General features: G+C 38.0%; 1 protein-coding gene across 7 annotated transcripts in view; it reads left to right on the forward strand.

Annotated features, from left to right (window-relative positions):
* The first annotated feature begins 506 nt into the window (after nt 1-506).
* The window catches only part of LOC131077962 (uncharacterized), a 160327-nt gene continuing 138090 nt past the window's right edge, over nt 507-22743 (forward strand). For 3 of the 7 annotated variants that reach the window (XM_058015565.2, XM_058015567.2, XM_058015566.2), the window contains exon 1: nt 507-855. In XM_058015565.2, the coding sequence (XP_057871548.1) occupies nt 715-855 (141 nt within the window). In that variant the 5' untranslated portion in view covers nt 507-714. Of the gene's footprint in view, nt 856-5744; nt 5901-22743 lie in introns of those variants that run through there. The other 4 variants (XM_058015564.2, XM_058015563.2, XM_058015568.1 and 1 more) reach the window with 4 other exon arrangements.

Consider the following 22743-nt stretch of genomic DNA (forward strand, 5'->3'; position numbering starts at 1 on the left):
ATCATTTTGCATCTCTATCTTTATCTTTCTATTTTTCCTTCTATCATTCTTTACATCTATCTCATAGTATATTTATCTCTTCCATATCTATCTACCCCTCTCCTCTTTCTCTTTATCTCTCTCCTCTCCATATCCCTCTCCTTCTCCATCTCCATCTCCATATCCATATGCATATGCATCTCTATCTTTATCTCTATCTCTATCTCCTTACCCCTCTCAGACTCTCCCCCCTTTATCTCCCCCTCTTTCTATCCTTATCTCTCCCTTTTTCTCCCTCTCTCCCCATTGCAAATATAACACGAGTGTGTTGGTAATAGAACCTAATTATCTTTGTAATTCAAAGGTTTTATTTCAATCATGTTTAGATACTTGAAAATGGATTCATAGTCTATTTGTATTTATCACTTCTCCATGAGCCTTATGTTGCAAAAACAACAACAATGTCTAAATAACCTACCAATTGACCTCATCTATTACACAAATATATATGCAGCTTATAGACCAATTGACGTTCCAAACCTCCTCAACATACTTGCTAGTTTCCGACAAGAAAAGGTATAAAATTAAAATCCCTAATGGGTTCCATGTGAAAACTCAGAATCCTTCTACATTCGGCATTCACATGGTAACTCCCGAGCTGCGAAACCACAACCAGATTTTCACTGCTTTTCTGTTGAAGGTAGATAGGAACTGAAATACATAGTTTAAGGCAAGATGATATCCTTCTCCCAAACCAAACAATGGCATGGAGTTCAATTTCAACAGTTTAAGCTGACCAAGAGCCTCCCAAAATGCCTCAACGGGCATCCTAATGTTCATCTACGAAGTTTCAGACCTAGTAGTGATCGAAAAATGGTATGATATTTATATCTATATATTGATGTTGTTTCACGAAAGTTCGTGTTTATGCTACTATTGTTGTTTCGTTTAATAAACACAATCCATTTAACCATTATCGAAAATGGATATTCCTATTGTTTTCATCGTATTTTGTATTTACGGTGACGGCGTTGTTCCACGGAATATCCACAATCCGTTCAACCAAAATCGGAAGTGTTTACTCGGAATGATCTAATTAAACTTGAATAAATGGTAATGGTGCTATTTCATGTAGTATCCTGATTTGCTCAACAAAAATCAAAAGCGGATATGGTTATGTTCTCATTGTAGTTTTATTTGCAGCACTGATTTTATTCAACTATTATCCAAAGTGGTTGCTGGTAATGTTCTCATTGTTTGTTTGATATAACTGATTCAAACACAATTGAAAGTGGGTATGGGCATTGTGCTCATCACAAAGTTTGTTTGAGTATTTAGTGTTCTTTCACGCGATGCCCATAATTTATCCTCGAAATCTAAATATTGGTATTGGTTTCATCATAGTATGTATTCGTTAGTGCTCCAAACTGCCCTATGTGATTTGATTGACCTCAGAGAATGTCAGATTAGACACTCTGGGGAAACTTATGATCAATCACAAGTAAGCTTGGGCCAACCATTAGGAGTAGGTTTCACTTCTACACTTTAAGCTCTACAACACCAATAGGGCTTCCCTGAAATCGTATAGGGAAATTAAAGAGAAACAAAGGCTGCAAGATAAGCTATAACCTTTGTGTGAAGATAACCCAAAGATTTGTATCTAGCCATCTTTCCGTCTAGCTTAGTAGGACTACAGATTAGGATCTCAAAAGCAAAATATTACAGACCAGTTTTAACAAGGTTTGACCATAGACACGAATCTGGAGTGAATTTCTCTCAAGATTTATATAATTAGAATCTCGTAGAAACACTTATAAACAATGGAGAATAACTTACCCAATAACAGCATATCGATCAAACAAAGATTTTCAAGATTTAAAATGTGATCACATGACCAATGACTTATCCATTGGTGACGAAGTCAAGAATATGCAAAGATAGAGAGTGTCTCCCACTTGGTGAACTAAAATGTGCCTAAGAATCTGGTCAGTCTAGTTGCAAGTTGATCTTGGACAACATTCAATGAAATGAAAACTTCATGCAAAGGAAAACTACCTAGTGATCGACAAATAATTTAGAGCACCCCTTATGCATATTAAAAAAATGCATTTATTTCCAACAATTAGATACTTACTCGCCAAGTAGGCTGCACCTCCTACTAGAGACTAATCAAGAGCATACTCAAAAACTACACAGTTGAACCCTGATAGCAATATCATAACATACTGCAAGTCAACAAATGCGACCCTTACAGATTAGTTTCCATAAGTAAACCTTTGGAGGAAATTACAAACATGAATTCACATAGTTTCCCTATTTTAACCTACAACAATTGATAATAGAGACTATATACAACCATTCAAAAGCATAAGTTAGGCCAAAAGGATCCCAAGTCCAGGCAGAGAATTCATATATTAGCTGGAGAAACCAACTCCACCTATATTACATCTCAGGTATAGAGTTCCTTCACCTATAACACATACAACACACTGAAATATGATTTAGCTACGACTTCGTTCTTAGAATGGTGGGCAAGCAAAAATCATGCCCTGCTCATGCTTGATATGTAAGGTGTCCTTTTTGACATCCATTTTATGAGAGGTTAATTTCTTGTGACAGGCAATGTAGGAACAATTAGGGTTAGTTAAATAGTGAAATAAGGTAGATGGACTAGTTAGGGCTGGTTAAATAATGAAATAAGATAGATTTAGTTAGGGTCAGTCATGCAAGGAAATAAGATGGATGGATTTGTCAATTAGTTGCCATTGATTGAGGAATGGAGTGGAGCTCTTTCCTTTCATTATACACATCTAGTCGAGTACAAATATTAGAACATTGTAATTCTTGTCTTTTGATTATTGTGGAATTTATGTCATCTTATTGTTATTCCTGTTACCCATTTTCATTCTCCAGCTCAATCAAGTGGAGCTGGTCGAGTTTTATAGTTTTAAGGGAAAATGTTTGTTGTTTGTGTTTTGCCAAGAGATACTATAGAATGCTAAAAGATTTCCGAGTAAATGCAAGTGTTCACAACCAATCAAGAACCATACAACATTGCATATTTAAAAAAGCATTTCTCTTTATTCATAAATGTTAAATGAGATGCTCTCACACAAGCCGTGGGAATGACTACCTATGATGCATTATACAAGAAAATGATGCATGTAAAAGATAAAATATAAACAAAGATAAGGGATCCGTCATTGCCTCATAATGACGAACCCCCCGCAGTTGAGTAGCTTCATATCCAGCTCCTTTGTAAAGTTCCCCTGCTGCTCCAAGTGTTTGCAAGAAGATAAGAGAATTGCATTAGAGCTCGGGATACCATATCCTTGCATATATATCATCAATGCATGCACAATCCACTCCTACAATGCATTATACCAGTCAAATCATTGTACGTATCAGAAACAGCTGGAAACATATCTGAAAATTCATAGTTTTTGTCTAACAATTTGTCCAATGTGCAGATACAGGTAAAGTTTTATCGCTGATTACTTCAATTAAATATGTGCATGTGGGAAAAATGGGCTCCCATGAGGTTTGAGCTCAGCATGTATGGCATTAGGGACAGATTATTACGACATCATGCAATCAATCCTTACCCATCTCCTACGGTGGTCACAATAAAGGAGTACATGTCGCTCATGGCATTAGGCTGATAGGAACATGAGAGTCCTAAATGTCAGCACCAGCATACTGTCATAAGCGAGGGGCACTCATTCACGGAGACCATCGTACAAGAGATTTAAGGAAGATTGCATGATCATCATGATAACTGTAGTTAAGAAGTGAAGCTTATCATTTAATGTGCCAATATCAGAGAGATGTCATCACAGTGTTCCAAAAGGCTACATTTCTAGAGGTCAAAGCCATAGCATCAATAAGATCTTTGTCAAAAGGTAGCAGTCAATTTTTACAGTCAAACAACAACAAGATAAAGAGGTTACAATGCAATGCAATGAGTGTAGCATCGAACAGCTCAATGACTTGAAAATTTCAGAAATTCTTTTCCAATCAGATGAAATATGGACCATTCCATGCTTCCAGAGCACCAATGCTGGAAAGTTCAAAGCTAAATGGTTTTACAAATCACTTGGAGCAATGGTATGTATTGGTAAGGTCCCACAAATGCTACCTCTAGGAGGACTTCAGATTTCAATCCAAAGGGTAATATACAACGATGAATGACAGTGAGCTAGACCTGAGGGGGATGTGCATATAGATAATATTGAGAAATGAACAAAGGAGGACAGCTCAAGTATAAGTTTTAACAGTCCTATAGCATACATTGAAGGCATGACTTATATTGCAGTCTCAGACCCTCAATGAGGAACAACTATATGGGCCACAAAGAGCAGTGAAGGAAAGTTACAGTACTAATTCAAGGGCAGCTTTAATCAAAGGGCTCCATTTATGATTGTTCATTACCACTGTGCAACTCAGTTGCGAATAGCAAGCTCAGTCATTAAGGTACGAATCAGCTGATATATAACAGTGAATAGTCACAGTCAAGTGCTTGTAAGCATATAGATTAAAGAGAGAGCTGAAAATGCAGGTTTAGAGCAAAGAATGGTTAGAATACCTTTAGACAGTGCTGCAGATGAATGTGAGACAGAGTTCCCTGAGTACAACTATGATACACATGAAATAAATGGAAGAAAAGACATTTATGTTGGTAAATCCTTTTCAGAGCTTGAATTTGTAGAAATTCAACAACAAGGTCTATGGTATTAATGTCCAGATCTTAATCCTAACAGTCTAAGGCCACAACATCAAAACAGTGTGCGAAGAATATAAGGGTAAGAAACTGTTATGAAGGTAACAGAGTGATTGAAGAAGAGTTAACAAAGCTTAAAGACTGTCAGGAAATTGATAGTCCTGAGATCAGAGACCATGGGTCTAATGTTTTTAATCAGCTCACATTGGTTGGCTAAATTACTAGTAAGGCATCTGCCATCAATACATGCATCTTCATAGAGTAGAAATAAAGTTGAGTAAGGAAATCGAAGGAGATTAGCAGCAGTTTAATATCTGTTTTTAGAATTGAAAAGGTTTTTGCCATTGAAGCCAGTCATGGCAGTATTCATAGCAGTCAAAAGGGAGCCATAACAGTGACAGCAAACTCAGAAATTGCGAAAAATCACTCATATGCAGTCCAAACCAATGTTCAATGGAGCGGCAAAGGCAAAGAGCAAGAATATTGTTTGTATCAAGCATTTTATTTATCATGACCAATGCCTTCTTTTTAGGCAGAGAGAGTGAAAAGAGAAGCATCAAATACAAATTATAATGAGCCCTTCTCTTGTTAAAACTCAGAAAAAGAAATGCGTAGCAAGCTGATTCAGGATGGTAATGTAAAATTTTGTCTAAAATGCAGAGCCGTGATGGCTTCTTCAACCAAGAGAGGGAAAGAGGAAAAAAGGCAAACAACAGCAATTTGTTATTTTTCTCATTTATCAGTCACTAAACAGATGAAATCAAGTTGAAGTGTTTAAAATACTGTGCACCTGAAGCAGCCATTAATGGCGAAAAAAAATCTGCAGAATATGTGCGATAATAGGCATACATCTACAAAAATGCAGTATTTCAACCCCAAAAGCAGTAATTTTCACGTTTTTTAGACTAGCTGCATGCAAAAGATCGAATTTCTAAAAACAGAGGGAAAATCGCCTGAAGCAGCCATTAATGGCAGAAGATACCTGCGATATTTTCGAAAACCCATGGCCACCAGACAAAATTCACGCCCAGTTTTCACTAATGGCAAAGGAATGCGCAGAAAATCAGTCCACGTTCAGCCCAGTATGTGCCCAGAGTCGGCAAAGGTGAAGAAAGAATCTCTCCAAACCCCATAGTGGCACTGCAGTTTCATCTCCAGCAGAGAAAGGAGGGATATCGAATGCCAAAGAGAATACAAAGAGGTTCGTATGTTTCACGCTTAGCACATAGAAAATTGCCCAAATTTCCTCCTTTTCGTGCCCAGTTCAAACCCTAGCATGGCGTGGAGTTCCCAGCAGCAGAAAAAAGTATATCAAATGCCAAAGAAATGAAGATGAGATGAGATTTTTAGGGTTGCCTTTCACCTAAAACATCATCGAATACTTAAGGCATGTTTGCCTCTGTTATTTTCTCCTCTCTAATACCCCCGCAAAATGGCCTAAGGGGTCGATGAAATGAGTTTTATCCCCCTTGTCTAGCTTTATTAAGTGACTTATTTTTATCACTTAATATTGATTTTTAATGTAAATATATATTAAGTGATAAAAATAAGTCAATTAATAAATATGGCTTTTATGAAGACTAGGCATAGGTTTTTAAATCAAAATGAATACATATTTATTAAAGTGGTCTAAATTTATCTACTTAATAGCTTTGTTTCATCCCTTTTTTATATTTAAAGTAAAAAATATAATAAATATAATAAGGAAAATTATTTATTAAAGTGATAAATAAATAAAACACTTTATTAAATATATTTTCTAATTACATTTATTATTTAATAAATAAAGATAATGAAACTACTTATTAAAGTGATTTAATTTATTTATCACTTTAATAAATAACTTTATTATTTTTATGTTATTAAATCTCGACTTTAAATATAAAAAGGGAATTAAACAAATGTTTAATTAAGTAGTAAATTTTAAATCATTTTATGAGATTTATTTTCATTTATTAGGCATGTCAAGATATTTCTTGCATTAATGAAGGCTTGCAGGCCTGTCTGGGGATATTTGTGGGTCATTTATGATGCAATTAAGAGCTTTTATGGTAGCATATGGGTTGGCTTGACTGTTGTTCAAGTGTGTTCCCTTTCAGACCTGTTCGAGGGCCTGAAAAGTGGATTTTTAGGTTCTTCAACCAAGAGGAGGCGGAATATTTTATTCATTATCTGCTTTTTGAGAAGGCATATATACTTCCTTCCTTCTTCTTTGTTGGGGTTCTTCTTCATTCATCTTTTTGGCAGACTGTAATTTCTGAGTTCTTTCTGCAAGAAGGAATGTTTTTGTAACACAGTTTCAGGAATAGTACAGATTGGTGGTATCTTGTGCAGCAATAATTAGTTCTTTCCTTCCCATTCTCTTCTGTTCTTGTGGGTCCTTATTGTTTAGTGCAGTTTTCTTGTGAGCTTTTTCTTGTCCTTGGAGCCGTATCTTTTCATTTTGGTGTCTTTATGCAAGGGAATAATCATTTGCAGGTTATAAGCCGTTTGTTAGTAGTTATCAGTTTTGGATCGTGAAAGTTTTCTTTCCTCCTAGGACTGTGGTTATCTAGCCTCCTTGTAAATTACTGATGCAAAGGTTGTCTTTTTTCTGGGTTGTGAAGGAGAGTTTTATTACTGTCATATCATGTATCACTCTTTCTTGCTTTTAAGTTTTTCATCATATCACTTTGGTGCATCACCTTAGGGTTAAATTTTAATTTCATATGTCTTCCTCCTTACTCTTTTCCCTGAAGAAATTGTTAGTTTAGGTGAAGAAATCGAAAAGAACTAGCTTACTCTGGAGGTCCACTTCAGTCTTCAGGTTACCCATAGCCTCGAAGTGTTCCCATGTTTCAATAGGCAGCTGGAGTTCACAGCTTTAGCAGAGGGTGCAGGCTTCATTGATAACAATTCCTCAAGGAGATTAAGTGTGCAAGTTCATATTTAAATCTAAGATAATATCATAGTACGGTAGTTTAGATGATTTAATTCAATATGAGATATTGTTTTAGCTTTTTTCACCTAGGGTTTATGGCCTTGCAAATTATGTGTTTTTTATATCACTAATTGTAGTAGGTCTCATGGAAGAAATTGAATTTTCTATTGCATTCAAAAGAACCAAATAAGTTATCCTCCAAAGAGTTTTGGGATGGAGGGATGGGGGGGACCAAGGGCATAGATTTGGGGACAATAGTAGGTGGATGTTTGGGGGTGAATTCCTTCGTAAGGGTTTGGGAGTAGAGCCTTGTTGTGACCTTTTCACACATCGCCCCATTGCTAACGGGGACCCCCCCTCTTTTCCGGCTTTCTGCGTTATTAGGTTAGGGTTTTGGTTGCTCAGTGGACAATTTTGTGTTTCCCGTGCCCGAGTCTTGGAGTTTTGATCATGCCTAGTGCCGTTTAGGGTTTTTGAGGTTATAGGATCAAGTTGCAAACATTGATATTTTAATGATCCTAAATTTTATCCAAGTGTTAATCTTTTGAGCGTTAACGTGTTTTTAAACACGTGCATCAGTGATTTTAAAGTGCCAAGGTATTCCTAGACCTTTTGGAGTTGTTTTCTCGCTCCTAAAGTATCATTAAAATTGATTTCGCACTTTATCCTGATAATTTCCTAGCGTTTCGCTCAATTTTTTGGAAAATTTGCTTAAGTCCAATCTAATTTTGAAGTTTCTAAGCGATTTTGAGTGGTTAAAATGCCAAATTCCTAAGGGAAATCCATATTTCAAGGGTTAGAAGGTCAAATTCCATGCTAGAGGTGCTTTTCCCCTCATATTCTAGACTACCCACGCTTTTCCCCCACTCAAAATCCACACTGCACATGGGTTTCCCCTAAAATCCATATTGGCTATGATTTTCCACCACTGTTTATCCATGCCTGGATTGATTTTCCCCTGGAAGTGCTAAAATTTGGCGCTTTGTCAAGATTTTTCCAGACTGCCATCGATTTTCCACTAGGAGTGCGGACTATAGTGTAGACAACGTTGAGGATGATTCCATGCCTGGATTGATTTTCCACTAGGCTGTTTTGTGACAAGTTAATGCGCATTTTTGTGCAGACTCTCAGTCCATACCCAAGTCGATTTTCCACTGAGAGAATTTTGATGAGTTTTGAGTCCGGATTTTCATCCAGACTGAGGTCGAATTTCCACCATGGAGTGGTTTTTGCAAACAAAGTGAATTTGGAGTGTGGATTCCTTGTCCAGACTGCCATCAATTTTCCCCTAGAGTGTTTTATGTGCATTTTGATGAAATTTTGCATGGATTTTTATCCAAACTAAGATCGATTATCCCTTGTGGGGATTATTTTGACATTTTAAATGATTTTTAATGGGATTTTTTAATCCCTACCCATATCGATTTTCCCCTAGAGGCTCAATTTTGACTTAAAATTGAAATATTTAATAAGTGAGCCCCATTTTAATTGTTTTTAAATGATGAATAATGATTATTTAAAAATTTAAAAGCAAAAATTAAATAACTTGCAATAAGCATTTAATGTTTTTACCCTTCTAGAAGCAAGTTAGTTTTGCCAAACAAGTATATAAGCAAGTGTTTTATCCCACATTGCTTGTGTGGTGAAAGTGAGAGGCAAAAGCAAGTATAAGAGAGGAGTCTCTAGCAATATTTTATTATTAAATCTGCCAAGTGTCTCCATGAAAGGTGGTTTTTCTCTCTTATTGGCAAATTTTGGCAAAGTGCTGAAGTGAAGAGTTGGGTTGAGGATTCTTTCTTCCATTTTTCCAGCTTGGCAATCCATCCCATTGCTGCCATTGAAGACCATTTTCAGATTTTTCGATTTTCCAAGTTTGGCGATTTTTTCAAGTTTGGCGATTTTTGGTAAAAGAAGGCGATTTTTAGTGTTTGATGACTTAGGCAATTTTCTCCTCCATTGCTGCTTGCTGTTCTAGACCTCCATTGTTGCAGATCTGAGCTAGATTGAAGACATTTTCAGAATTCCAAAAATGGCGCTATGGCTGGGAAAGTTCGATTTTTATTTTGCAAGTGCTGGGAGCTTACTTTGGTGAATTCCGTGCATATTTGATGCCATCTTTGCCCCCCTACTTGTTGTCATTTGCTTCAGATCCGAGTTTGCTTCAGATTTATACCTCCATTATTGGTTGTACATTCAATTTTCAGACTTAACTTTTATTGCCCAGCCAGCTGCAACTTTAGCGATTTACATTTGGAGAGTATTTGGAGGCATTTTGGAATCATTTTCAGACCATTAGAAGGCTGTCTGAAGGTTTGCAACTGTGTTAATGGCTGCTTGTCCTCATAAATTTATCTTTTACTGGCCATAACTATGTTTCCAAAATTAATTATTTTCATCATCAAGACTGATTTTTATAAAGTTTATGCATATTTTTGAAGGATTGCAACATGTTTTTTGAAGTTAATTTATTAGTTGCAGGTTGTCTTCAGATTTGTTGACCTCCATTGTTGACTGCGGAAGGTGTCCTCAGACATACTTTGTGTGTAAACAGAACCTTTCACACCTTTCCTTAGTCATCGTTGATCCGGTATACTCCTTCCCATTTTAGTTTGCATAATTTCTAAGCATAAGGAGGTATTAATGAATTTTATAGAGGGTTTCCATGCCCTAGCGTTGTCATACTTTGAATCTAATTGTCAAAATCTACCAAGAGTATGGACTATTTTCTTGACTTTATGTTCTAATTACCTAAAATCTTTAGAAAGTCAGGAGTTTTATCAAGATCATTATTTATTTTCCTAAGTTTAACTTCAAGGTTCGTACAGGTGCGGTGTCGAAGTCTGGATTTAAGGAAAGGAAAGAACTACTGAAGATGCTGGAGATTGGATTCTATCCAGAGCTCAAGATTTCATCCAGATGGAAGGAGATCACAGATACAAACATGCATTTCCTAGACCTAGATCAGATGCGAAAGCGGATGTTCGGAGTCGGAAATCAGGTTTCTTCCGTAGCATATGCGAACATTATGAAGAGTGGTATTTTTCATGCCGCTGGATTTCCACAGTCCATACAGTGCAGTGAGCTTATCCTGGAGTGTGCACAATGTTATGATCCGCTCACGCGAATGATCAAAACTCCTAAGGGCGTTGTCATTGCCTACCTTGCTGAGGATGCTATTGCTGAGGTGTTTGGAATTCCACGCGGAACAGATATGAAGGATGTGACCAAGGATGAATATACAGAAAGATACACGAAAAAGATGGGTGCATTCAAGAATAGGATAAACAAAGAGTGGATGATTGAGCCTAGGTCTCATCATTCCAAGGCCCCCAAGACACTCATGTGCATAGACTTCAAAGAGGAGTATAGCGACTTAATATTCCTACTCAACAAAGTGATGGGGATGCTGCAGGGAGCAATATTCGATGGATGAATGTTCTATTTCATCCAGGATTGTCTTAGAGAAACATTGGTAAATTGGTCTAAGATTATAAGTAACAATCTGGACTTTCAGCTGAGGAATGTAGAGCGGTCCAAGTCATTCGCCATGACTTCTTACCTGGTATACTTGTTTGCACGGTTTGTTTCATACAAAGGATTGATAGGCAAAGGTGAAGTCGTGAATGGGCAAGGACAATTCAAGAGTCATGAATGCTACCCCTAGCCGAGCATCTATAGAATTGAAGACTATAAGAGAGTGAATGATGCATTCACTATGTACATCACGCGGATGCTACAAGGCGGAATCCACAGAAGATTGTCCAAGGAGGCAATAGAGCTAATAGAGAAATATGGATCATGGTATATCTAGTTTCCCACTTTCATGTACCTTAGGATTCATGGGTTTCAATCTGAACCCTACAGACTTCCTAGGTATTCGACTGATAGAATGATCTTGTTGGAAGTGGTGAGACAACTTCTAGAGTTTGATGTCATTCAAAGAGAGAAGCACAGGACAAACATGACATTCCCTATTTCAGTTGGGAAGACGTCAGAGGTTTGCCAGTCTGCCATAGCCGCCAGCACTGCGAGTGAGGAGCTTGCATTCTATCAATTTGCTACATATAAGAAAAGAGAAAGATTTGATCCAGATAAGAAAGTAGGTAGGATCAGGGGAGAGAAGTTCATCCACAAAGTAGACATAGAAGATTATTGGGCCAACCTGATGGACGAGCAAGCAGTGAAGAGAAGAATGTGGTCCAGAATGTCAGTGGATTTCATGAGGAAGTGTGGACTTTTCCTCATTCTTGATCAAGTGTTAGATAACAGAGATCATACGCATCCACAGTATGAGAGTGAAATGAAGAAGGCAATTCTATTGCCTAATTGGTCAGAGTTAGAAGAGATTGACCTGAATGTTTTGATGAGAGAGGTCTTGAGTTTCTCCCGTGCATGGGTAGATATACAGATGAATAAGTTAGTTGATATGGGTGTTCCCTTCACTTATGAAAGGATGAAGCCGGAAGAGTCTACTTTTGAGGATGATTAGAAGACTATCAGTGATGTTAGGATTCATGCAGACGAAGAGAGTCAAGCTCCCAAGAGAAGGAAGAACACGCTAGGAGAAGTCAAGGCCAGAGGGAGGAAGATTGAGGAGGTGAAGAAGAAACAAAAGACTATCATTCCTTCACCACCTCTTAGTGTCTCATCAATCAAAGTGATCGAAGTAATAGAGCAGAACAAGAAGACTCAACAATGTTTCAACACAGTGATACTACTAGGGAATATTCAGGAGTTACATGCCACAGCGACATCTGCACCTCCAAATGAGAATCATGATCAGCCGAGATTCCCTACTGTCCTTTTGGAAGTTAGTTTGGGAAATGAGGTATACGATTGGACCAGGAATAATCCTGATGATGATGATGATGATGTTATCTTGGCATTGAGAGGACTTGATCGAGAAATGTGTCTCGACGATGGTATGGAGATGGCTGCTATTCCTGAATGGTTGATGAGAAGTATAGAGAAAAGTAAGAAAATGATAGGTACAGCCTATTGACGACATCAATGACTACTATCTAGCTAGGAGTGTTGAGGAGAAAGAACCCAAGAGAGCGGAGATTTTGTCACACAGCTAGAGATGAGATAGGAATGTGGATTGCGCAGATTGCTGTTCCTATTGCAGGCGTGGCAACGGACATTGCTACTCCTATGGATTTTCAGATCACTTCAGTTGCCCTTGGTCGTACATCCAGAAAGCAAGAATTTCAGGAGGTTGGTGAAAACCTCAAGGCAATCGATGCAAGGTTAGATAGAGAGATTGCGGAGAAAGAAAGGTACAGAGAAGAGAATATCAGACTCAAAGAGTATATTGCAGGGATAAGGTGTGAAAATCCCACCCTTATTTCCCCTATTGCAGTTGACCATGAAATACATTCACGCTATGAGGCAGTGAGAGATACACTCTCGGAGGTGGATAAGTGGATTGAGAATACAAGAAAGCTGGCAGATGATTTCCTCACTCAGTTTGTCCATGCATATGATAGGACAAGAGGGCTCGCATTTAGAAACTAGTATTTGGACGGAGTTTGGGAAGAATTCTGTCCTATTCAAGAGAAGACTATTCCACGCCTCTAGGCTTTGAAGAAGATTCCTAATTCCACCTTGGTCGGCGAGAGCATTGTGCATAGTGGAGACAGATACGATTTCCATGGTTGGTATTGTTCATTAGCCGTGAAGAAATCAACTTATGAGAATGCCCAGTTGAGTTGTATGGAGATGGAGGGATTGATTCAGGAGATTCAGATGAAGATCCTTGCCTCAATTGAGGAATTATTGGGTATTGATGTTAGTGATGCTAGTCGTTTACACTTAGCCGAATTAAGAGACAAGATGAAATTTATGTATTTTTGCCAGTTGGACTTTTTGAAAAAGAGTCAAATAGACGACTTGGTCTCTTTGTTTATTCATGTTCATAGTTCGCAGAAGCTCATGCCAGATTGGGAGAACACTTTGGATGCTTGCTCGGATTCACTGGACGTGATTGATTTACAATAGGATACCTTGCCTAGCATTTCCATGGAGGAGTTAGATTCAGTATTGGCTAGATTCTTGGAGTATGCTAGGAGAGAGAGAGAGAGATGCAGGGCAGAATCTTCTAGAAGATTCTCTATTTGATGATTAGGTATCTTTTTATTGGGCCATATGTAGGTGGCACCATTTTTATGTAAGCCCTAATTAGGGCAATTCTAGGGTTTTGTTGGCATGATCTTGGCCGTTGATCTTGGATCAATCTTGGCCATCCATTTTGTAAGAGACTCTATATATGCCTCCTTGTCTCTTATTTGTAAGAGAATTTTTTGTTGAATTATTGGTATATATGCTGTAGCTATTTGAATCACAATCATTGTTCAATTGCTGGTGATTTTGCTTTTCAAGTGTTGTCTTTACATTCATAGTTCTCAATTCCTCCAAGTTAGATTAGAATTTATTTTCATGTATGTTAGATTGAGTGAAAGATTTGTTGAATTCATTTGTGTGGAATCCTTAATCCATACCACTAGCCTCTTGCCACTCGTAAGTGCGCCTTGTGTGGTCAATTGGAAATTTAAGTAAGCTTAACTTCAACTATTACACGTCCCTTGACAAGCATCAACTTGGATGGTGATAGCTTGAAAATCTTTAAGTATACCTTAGATGATTGCACTAAGCTTGTGTCAATACCTGTTTGTGAGACCTTGCCTAGTTTGATTCCACTAGATCTGTTCATCATTTCCTACATTCCTAGGCTTAGAATAGATTTCCTGAACCCTATTCCTTTTGCCCATTTTTTAGTAAGAAGTAAATCCAGAGCCATATTGATAAATCTTAAGTTGTCAGCACACCTATTCCGCATCTTCATGATAATCCAAACATTTGCGTAAGTCCCCAAGTGAACACAACAATTCACATCGACCATTGAGTTACCCACTCGTCAAGATCTGACATGTAGAAACTTTGGAATCATTTTAGTTGATCTCATTCTTTGCATTTGAGGTGATTTTGTTCAATAGAGGGTAAATTATCTTGGTAATTTATTTTGTAATGTTATCTACCTAAAACACACATCAACAAGCCCCTAGTAGGGTTGAGGGGTAGTGCTCTTTGTGGGCTCTGAGGTTTGCACCCCTAACAAGGTTGAGGGGTAGAACCCCTTCCAACAAGTGCAAATTAAGGTCTTCAAAACCCTCAAACCTTCAAAGCACATGCCATTTTCACAATTTTATTAGTTTTTTTTTTGCAACACCAATTCCTTGATATTTTGGAAACTTGGGAGTGAGTTTGAATGAGGCTTAGATGTCAATTTAGAAGTTTTTTTAAATGCTTAAGTTTTCAGTGGGGTCCATTGACCATTAGTGTTAGTGTTTGTGTCACATGGGTCAAAAACACTTTTTAAAAAAAAATATTCTTTTTCATTTTCCTACCATGGGGGATACTTGAAAGTCCCAGGGATGGTTGGTGACTCTTGGGAGTCCCTTGGATGTCTGGAGGACATCCTGGAGTCCCCAAGTTGTCCACAAACCAGGGGGCTGTCCCAAAAACACCCCCTCTTTAAGGAGGACATCTTGGAAATGTCTTTGGGTTGGCTGTAGGGATTTTCATCCCTAAGCTTGAAAAATTGAGCAACAACTCAAATTCTCATCAAGGGTTTCATCAAAATGAATAATCTAGAATGAATAAAATAAGCTTCTTCAGCCTCTTTTATAACTTTCCTAGGGAAATTTTTGGAAATTGGATTTTAAAATCACTTTTAAATAAATAAACCTTTTTGCTCTAAAATCTAAAATAGTGACTTTATTTAATTATTTGCTTTTTTGGCACTATAGTCACTTTTAAGTTCATCTTATAAACAATTAATCGAAGTTGTCTTTTAATTTATGTTTTTTGACAACTTAACAATTAGTTATTTAATCCTTAAATTATTTCCTGCACACTTAGCTGAAGATATGGAAAATATAGAAAAGTTTGGAAGTGAAATCTAATGGCACTAAAATGTTGAGGAACTCACCAGAGATCCAACTTATTAGTAGAAATTGATACTTCCCAAAAGTAGAATTTTCCTCCAAGAAGTTTGGAGTGCACTAGAAATGACAAAACCACTCTTGGAAAGCATCAATGGACTCAACATGATCCCCAAAACTCATTGTTGATAACTGAACTCTAATCTGATAAGGTTTGCACTCTCCAAGAAAACCCCCAAGAATTCTGGAGAGGCCAGTAAAGGGATGTTACAATCCTCCCTCCCTAAAGATTGCTTGTCCTCAAGCAATGCCATCTCAATCTTAAATACACCTGATCGATCTTGGATGAAGCCCAATGTGATCTTAGGATCCCAAATCAATCCAAGTAATATCATACCATGTTGTCACGACACCATTCTGATTACTGGAATATCATCATGCCAAGTCTTCAATCTCCTTTCTTGTAAGCCAATAAAAAAGTCATCCTCACAAACCGGGATACCTGTAAGGATTGGATTCTGTAACATAGAATATTTCATACCAAAGTGTCTCAGTGTAGTCAACTTCTGCAATCCCACTATCTAATATGATCTTGGGCAACAATAATTTTAATCTGTTAAACAAGAAAGCAAGATTGTAGAACATCTCATTATGGTGCTCTAGAAATGATGCAGATTAGTCCCTTTCAAGTGGCTGATACAAATGATGACAGCATTGTTAAAACTGAAAATTAAATTCATAGCTATCCTGGGAATGCTTCCGCTGTCATAAACTGATAACTCCTCATTAATACTCAGCTTCCAAATGCTATACTAGTAATCCCGTGCACACAATCTTATGCAATTAGCTGCAATCATCGATGTAAAAGTGTCTCAGTGTAGTCAACTTTTGCAATCCTACTATCTAATAGGATCTTGGGCAACAAGAAATTTAATCTGTAAAAAATGAAAGCAAGTTTCTCAAAACATATCATTATGGTGCCCTAGAAATGATGCGGATTAGTCCCTTTTAAGTGGCTGATACGAATGATGACAGCAGTGTTAAAACTTAAAATTACATTCATAGCTATCCTGGGAATGCTTTTGCTGCCATAAACCGATAACTCCTCATTAATACTCAACTTAAAGTGCTATACTGGTAATCCTGTGCACACAATTTTGTGCAATTAGCTGCAATCATCAATGTAACATATAAATATACGAAGGTTAACAACATGAAATGATTGCAACAATCATTAATCACCAATGTTGAAGATAGTAACCACTGAACTATGAGTGAAATTTCTCCCACATTTCACTGCCATAAAACTTACAAGTACTTGAAGACAAGCTACTCATTGACCGATTTATCAAATCAGCATTGTAATTCTGGAGCAACGACTGCAATAATGAAATACTCTTGTATGCATAGGAGATGTGAGCATGGAAATGATTGAAAGGACTTCTCCAACGACCGGATTATCTTTACCATTCAATTCCAACTGAGAAATACAACATTCCTTGGCTGGAAATACTTGCCAATCCATCTGTATGCAAGTAACCAAAATCATGTGTTGGCTCATTGGAAGGTTGACAACTGCTCCAAATCTGAAATCTTGTCCATCAATCCTCCATGGAATAGTTCCTTTGACATCATAAACTTCTAGTATACCAAACTGGTGAGTTACAACAATACACTTGAACACCATGCAAGATAGTTGCAACGATGAGTAAACTCCCTCACGATTATATGCTTTAAATTGGATTTTAAAAAATTGCAAACCTTGACCTCATTCCATGTGCCAACTCGAAGAGGAGTCTTCATGAGTCATCCTGAAGAGGATCACTAATCATTAATCAAAACCTTATCATTCTTGATCACATGACTATGCACATCACTCAAAATCAATTTCTTGTCTTCATGTGAACCAAGGAGCCAATCATGTAGAAATCATTCATTATCCATTCATTCTTGGAAGTCCACCATCCCAATTCTGAGTCATTAACTCGACTGAAAACTTCTCCTAGACCCCATATCCTGTGATTGTCACCAACTATAACACTGAAATCAGGAAGTGTTTCATCCTCCATTTCAAAGAGTGGATTGTCGAAAGTGGACTTTGCATCCATCTCAAAAAAAAAAGGATTATTAGCAAACTGAAAATTACTTATATTTTCTTGATCCAACCATCCTTCTTGTTTTTCCAACTCTGCACCTGCAAACTTTGGAAACTGCTCTAAATCAAAATCTGCTTGGAGCCTATTAAGCTCATCAATCACCTACTTGATTTCTTGTTTAGCTCTTTCCTCATATTCTTGCTCCCTACGACCCTAAACAGTTCCGTGTCACCAAGCTGATTTTCTACTTGAAGGAGTGCCATTTGGGTACTTTCCAATGAATCCTTAGTTGACTTAAGCTCAAAGGTGAGCTTACCAACTTCTTCCTTTTTTCCTTTCAATGCATCAGAGATCTATTTAGCAAACTTGATGGTATGATCCCTATCTGAAAGTAAGTTCAATTAATTTGACTTAATTGTTTCCAAAGCATCTTTCACTACGTGCAAATTTGCAAGAGTGGATCTGCCCTCAGCACCTTTCTGCCTCTTCTCAACTTGGGCCTTCCAAAAGAGATCTTCAATGAATTGTGTGATATCAAAATGTGTTGAGGCTTGCACAACCTTATTTTTAGTGACTATCAGCTGATTTTTCGAAATATGCAACTCACTAGCCCTTTGATCATCATATGTTTTCAAGAACACGACTCTAAAAATCAGCTACCTCTATGGTATTCTCTTTGCATATTTTATGTTTTGAGGTTAGCACAACACTATGCTCAAAAAGAAAATCATCATAACGTTTCTCTTCATTTTCTTTTGGTGTCAAAACATGTGGATCCCATGGACTTATGAACTAATGGCATTGATTTGAAAAAGTATGCTCATTGTGCTCCCTATGAATGGTTGTTTTCCTAAACAAATCATTTTCTAATTCAAATAGGCTTGTTAGTAAGAGAAATGGGGAAACTACAGTTAGGAGATCTGTACCCCAAAGATATCTTATGTAGTTAGTCTATAGCCCAGAGGACACAGTAAGGGAAATTAGCATGTGTGGAAGTGACTTAAGAAAACCATCCATACATCATCATCAACAAAGAAACAACCATCCATACATCATCATCAACAAAGAAACAATCATCACACATAGAATTGGACCAACAACATCTTCATTATATTATATCTTCATCCCAAAATGCAGGTCCGAGTCTCTGCTGTACATATCACAACATATTTCTCTTAGTTGTATTGTATCTCTTCTATTCTGTATTGCTGAAAATCATTTACAATGTACATATATACAATTCCGAAGAAGGGTTATATCTCTTAGAGCCGGCTAATAATCTATTTCTATACCGCAGACCATATGCAGTAGCTTAAGTTGGCTCTGTTACTGGTCCTTAGCCTGCCAACATCATCCCCCCTTTTAAGATAATGTCTTGTCCTCAAGACATGAAGCTCAATTGGGTAGGAGTCCCTGGTAGGTCATCTTGAGTTGTTGTAGTGTCTTCTCCCAGCTGGTTTTTGCTTGTTGGATCATGGAGACTTGTCCTTCTATCCGGATTGATGCTACTTCCGCTTTCGCCAATTTGGTAGGGATTTGGAGTTGTTGAGCTGCCTTTGCTGTTCCTAGTATCCCTTGGAGGTGTGTTAGATGTGTATGTATTGCCTCCTAGAGTCATTTAATCTAACTCTTTATTTGCTCCCTCTGTATCTGTATTTGTTGCAGCTGACTATTTACTGCCTCCATTTGTGCCCTTATTGCTCCATCCATGTCTGTTAGTAGATTGTATGATTGAGTCACTTGTGTAATTTAATCCTTTAACTTCATCATTTGGTCCCACAGGCTCTTTGTTGTGGTAGGCCATTGTAGGCACAACTGATAAATGTCCCCGGCCTTTGATACACTATCAGTCAATTTCTTTATTTCTCCATCGAGTGAGTATGTGCGGTGGTGCACTTCTTGATATACTCATATGCTTTCTGCTTTATTATCTCCTCTTGGGCCTATTTTCTGATATTATCGTTGGTGGAGGCCAAATCCGCTTGTAAGCTGTCTACCAGTTGTTCGAGTTGCTATGACAGGGGTAAAGATGTATCTTGTGCATGTGAGGAATGGCACTCTGCAACGTTGTCACCGTATCTTCCAATTGCTCTACATTCTGTACATGCTCATTCAAAAGCTCTTCCCTAGCAGCGCTTTGAAGTCTCCCAGTTGAATCTTGTGTAGTGTTGATATTCTTGATAAGTTCACTTGTAGCAGCTGTGGAGATGGTGCCATTTGTATTTGCTGTTGCTGCACCAAGAAATTTCAGATGGCATTAATTGTGTCAGTGGCCACGGATGTTTCATTGGTGCTCTCTTGGCCCTTATCCTTGGTCATCTTTGTATTCTCTTCGTTATCTTTGTCTTTGCCCTTTTCTTTATCTTTTGCTTAGTCTTCTATTGTGTCCTTGGCCTTGTCCTCTGCATTAGCCTTGGTAGTATCCTCTGTGTTGTGCTGTGTTGTCCTCCATGTTCATCTCTGTGTTGACCTTTGTATCCATGGCCGCATTATCTTCGGCCTGATTGTCTATGTTACCCTCGAGTGTCCCAGTTGGATTATCTTCTGGTGGAGGTGGCCCTTCAACCTGTTCTTCATCCCCAACTTTCAATATATCTTCATACAACTTCTGGTGTTACCTCCAATGTCTCTTTCTGGAGCTTTGCTTCATTATTCGGGTTTCCCTCCATTAGTTTGTCAACTCTTTGGTTGGTGCTGACCTCCTGAACCTGCGCTTGTGCCAATGCATGTTTAAGCTTCTCAATGAGGTTGGGCTAACCTTTGAATTAGCTTTATCTCTGATCTCTTCTCTCTAGAGTGCTTTTGCCCTCTCCATCCTTATGACTGCCTTGATTCCCTGTGGAAAGTTCTTCATGACATCATTCAATTTTTTTTTGCAATGGTTCACATATTTTACGAAACCCTTTATTGATCTATTTTTGTTTTCATCATTCTTCTCTGGATGCAATGATAGCATATGCAGTAGCATCTCATGGCCAACAATGGCATTCAAAGCCGCCATTGCATTGATTGGCTCTTGCTCTTCTAGTTGGCCGGTCTCCATGGTCTTTCTTGTCCTTTTCCTCTTCTTCAATAATTGCTCCACCTCTTCTTCCTCCTCAACATCATGAATTTTGATTTTTTCTTCCTCTGTATCCCTTGCAGTTGGTTGCTGTGATCTTTTGGCCCTTTGTTTTGGTCCAGCTCTCAGGGGTTTCTATGATGTCCTCCCCTTTTTGGGTGTCTGTACTGTTTGTGTGGAGGAGGTGGCACCCCCAAACTTAATGATGTGGTATGAAGCCTCCCTAATCTTCATGCAGGAGTTTTAGTAGTGGCAGTTGTAGCGGTGGTGGCAGTGGGTGCAGATTGTGTTCTGATAGGTTTGAGCCCGATAGCTGCCAATTACTATGCAAACCCACCTTTGGGAATTCCCCATTGCTCATATAATTTGTCCTTGTTTTTCTCCACCTTTTCTTTTGATTCCTTCTTCTTTCTTGCATCCATTACTTCATTGTATGTCCCAAACCTCTCTGCATTTGGATCATTCGGGCTGCATAGGAGACTGGTGACAAATGCATCAATTTCTTCCATTGAGACTCCGTAGGGCAACCGCAGTACCCATATGTGTGCAGCTCTACTGCCTCCAAATATGTGAAATCCTTATCCACCATGAATGTGATGGTATTGGTGTATTGATTAGCTGATTCATGGGGCACTCTCTCCCTTTGTTGCATGTGCTCTTGGAATGTTTTGAAGAAACCTCAGTACGTGACCTTGTATGCAGAGTCACTTGGAAGTTGCTGGATATGATATATTATTTGTGCTGCTACTGTTTGATCTCTTCTCCAATCTATCCTTTAAAATTTGGCAACTCATCAAGGAAATAGAATGTTAAGCAGATAAGCAAAGTACCATACCAGAAACAAGCTCTTGATCTTAACTATGTTTTCCATCAGTTGTTCTCACATCACTTCACAGAGGTGTTAATCCTTGTCCTCGGCTACCATTTGATATATGGTGTAAATGGCGATAGTCGTTGTTGAGTCCTCCTGGTTTGCATAGTAAATTTTGTATGCAATACCCATGGTTGCATATCGGACCCCATCATTGGTGATTGTTCTGACGTTCATGCTCCTTCCATCTGGAATTGCCCCAGTATGGTCTTTAATCTCATCCTTCTTCACGACCTTCTTTGCCGAAATGCCTCCCACCATGTTTAACTCCCTTATTGCATGAATTACTTCCTTTGTGATTCTGCACAGTTTATCTAGATAAATAAACTCATCATGGACTATGCTTAGGGCATTTTTGACCCATTCATGCTTGTTGCAAAAATTAGGGTAATCCTTCCAAACGTCAAGCTTCTTTTGGCCAATTTGTACATATTCATCCTTGTAACTACTGCCATCATCCTTCAACAACTTCCACCATAGCTCCTCAAATCGGGCGTGCTCTATCTTTGCAATTTGCTCATGAATGTATTTTCAGACATTTTCTAGATAGACAACATTGTGCAGGATGTGGAAAATGCACCTTCCTTGTCTGTGATGAGAGCCTTGTATGGATACTTCTGGTATTTAGGACGTGGCTTCTCAGAAATGTTTACAACTGTGGGATTGGCCAAGGTGCTAGGGGAAAGAAATTTTGTAGAAACGGAAAGCTTACGAGGGTTTTGGACTCAAAGTATTAGTTCGGAATGCAAATGTGATGGGAAGGAATTAGTGAATTGGTATGAGCTGTTAAATAGATGGAGGGTGGATGGGTGATAAGTGCAGTTACTCATTGTTGGAAAATTTTAGTTGTTAATTCCTAAGTCTTTTTTTTTTTTTTCCCTTGCATTCCTAACATAACTAAAGTAGAAGAATACCTCATACAACCATTTTAGTTATAGGACAATTTGACATAGTTTGTCACACAATACAAATTTAAATAATAACTGTCATATATCATATATCCTACTGTCTAATTGATACCTATAAACCAAGATTCAATTCATATTTCATTTTGTTACATCAAACTGAAATGCATTCAATTACGAGAGCAAAGAAGAATTAGGCACCTTGGAACTGTTCGCTGCAATGATATCTCTATTTAGAAATTAATCCT

The sequence above is a fragment of the Cryptomeria japonica genome, chromosome 5, assembly GCF_030272615.1.
Source record: "Cryptomeria japonica chromosome 5, Sugi_1.0, whole genome shotgun sequence".
NCBI classification, from domain to species: domain Eukaryota; kingdom Viridiplantae; phylum Streptophyta; class Pinopsida; order Cupressales; family Cupressaceae; genus Cryptomeria; species Cryptomeria japonica.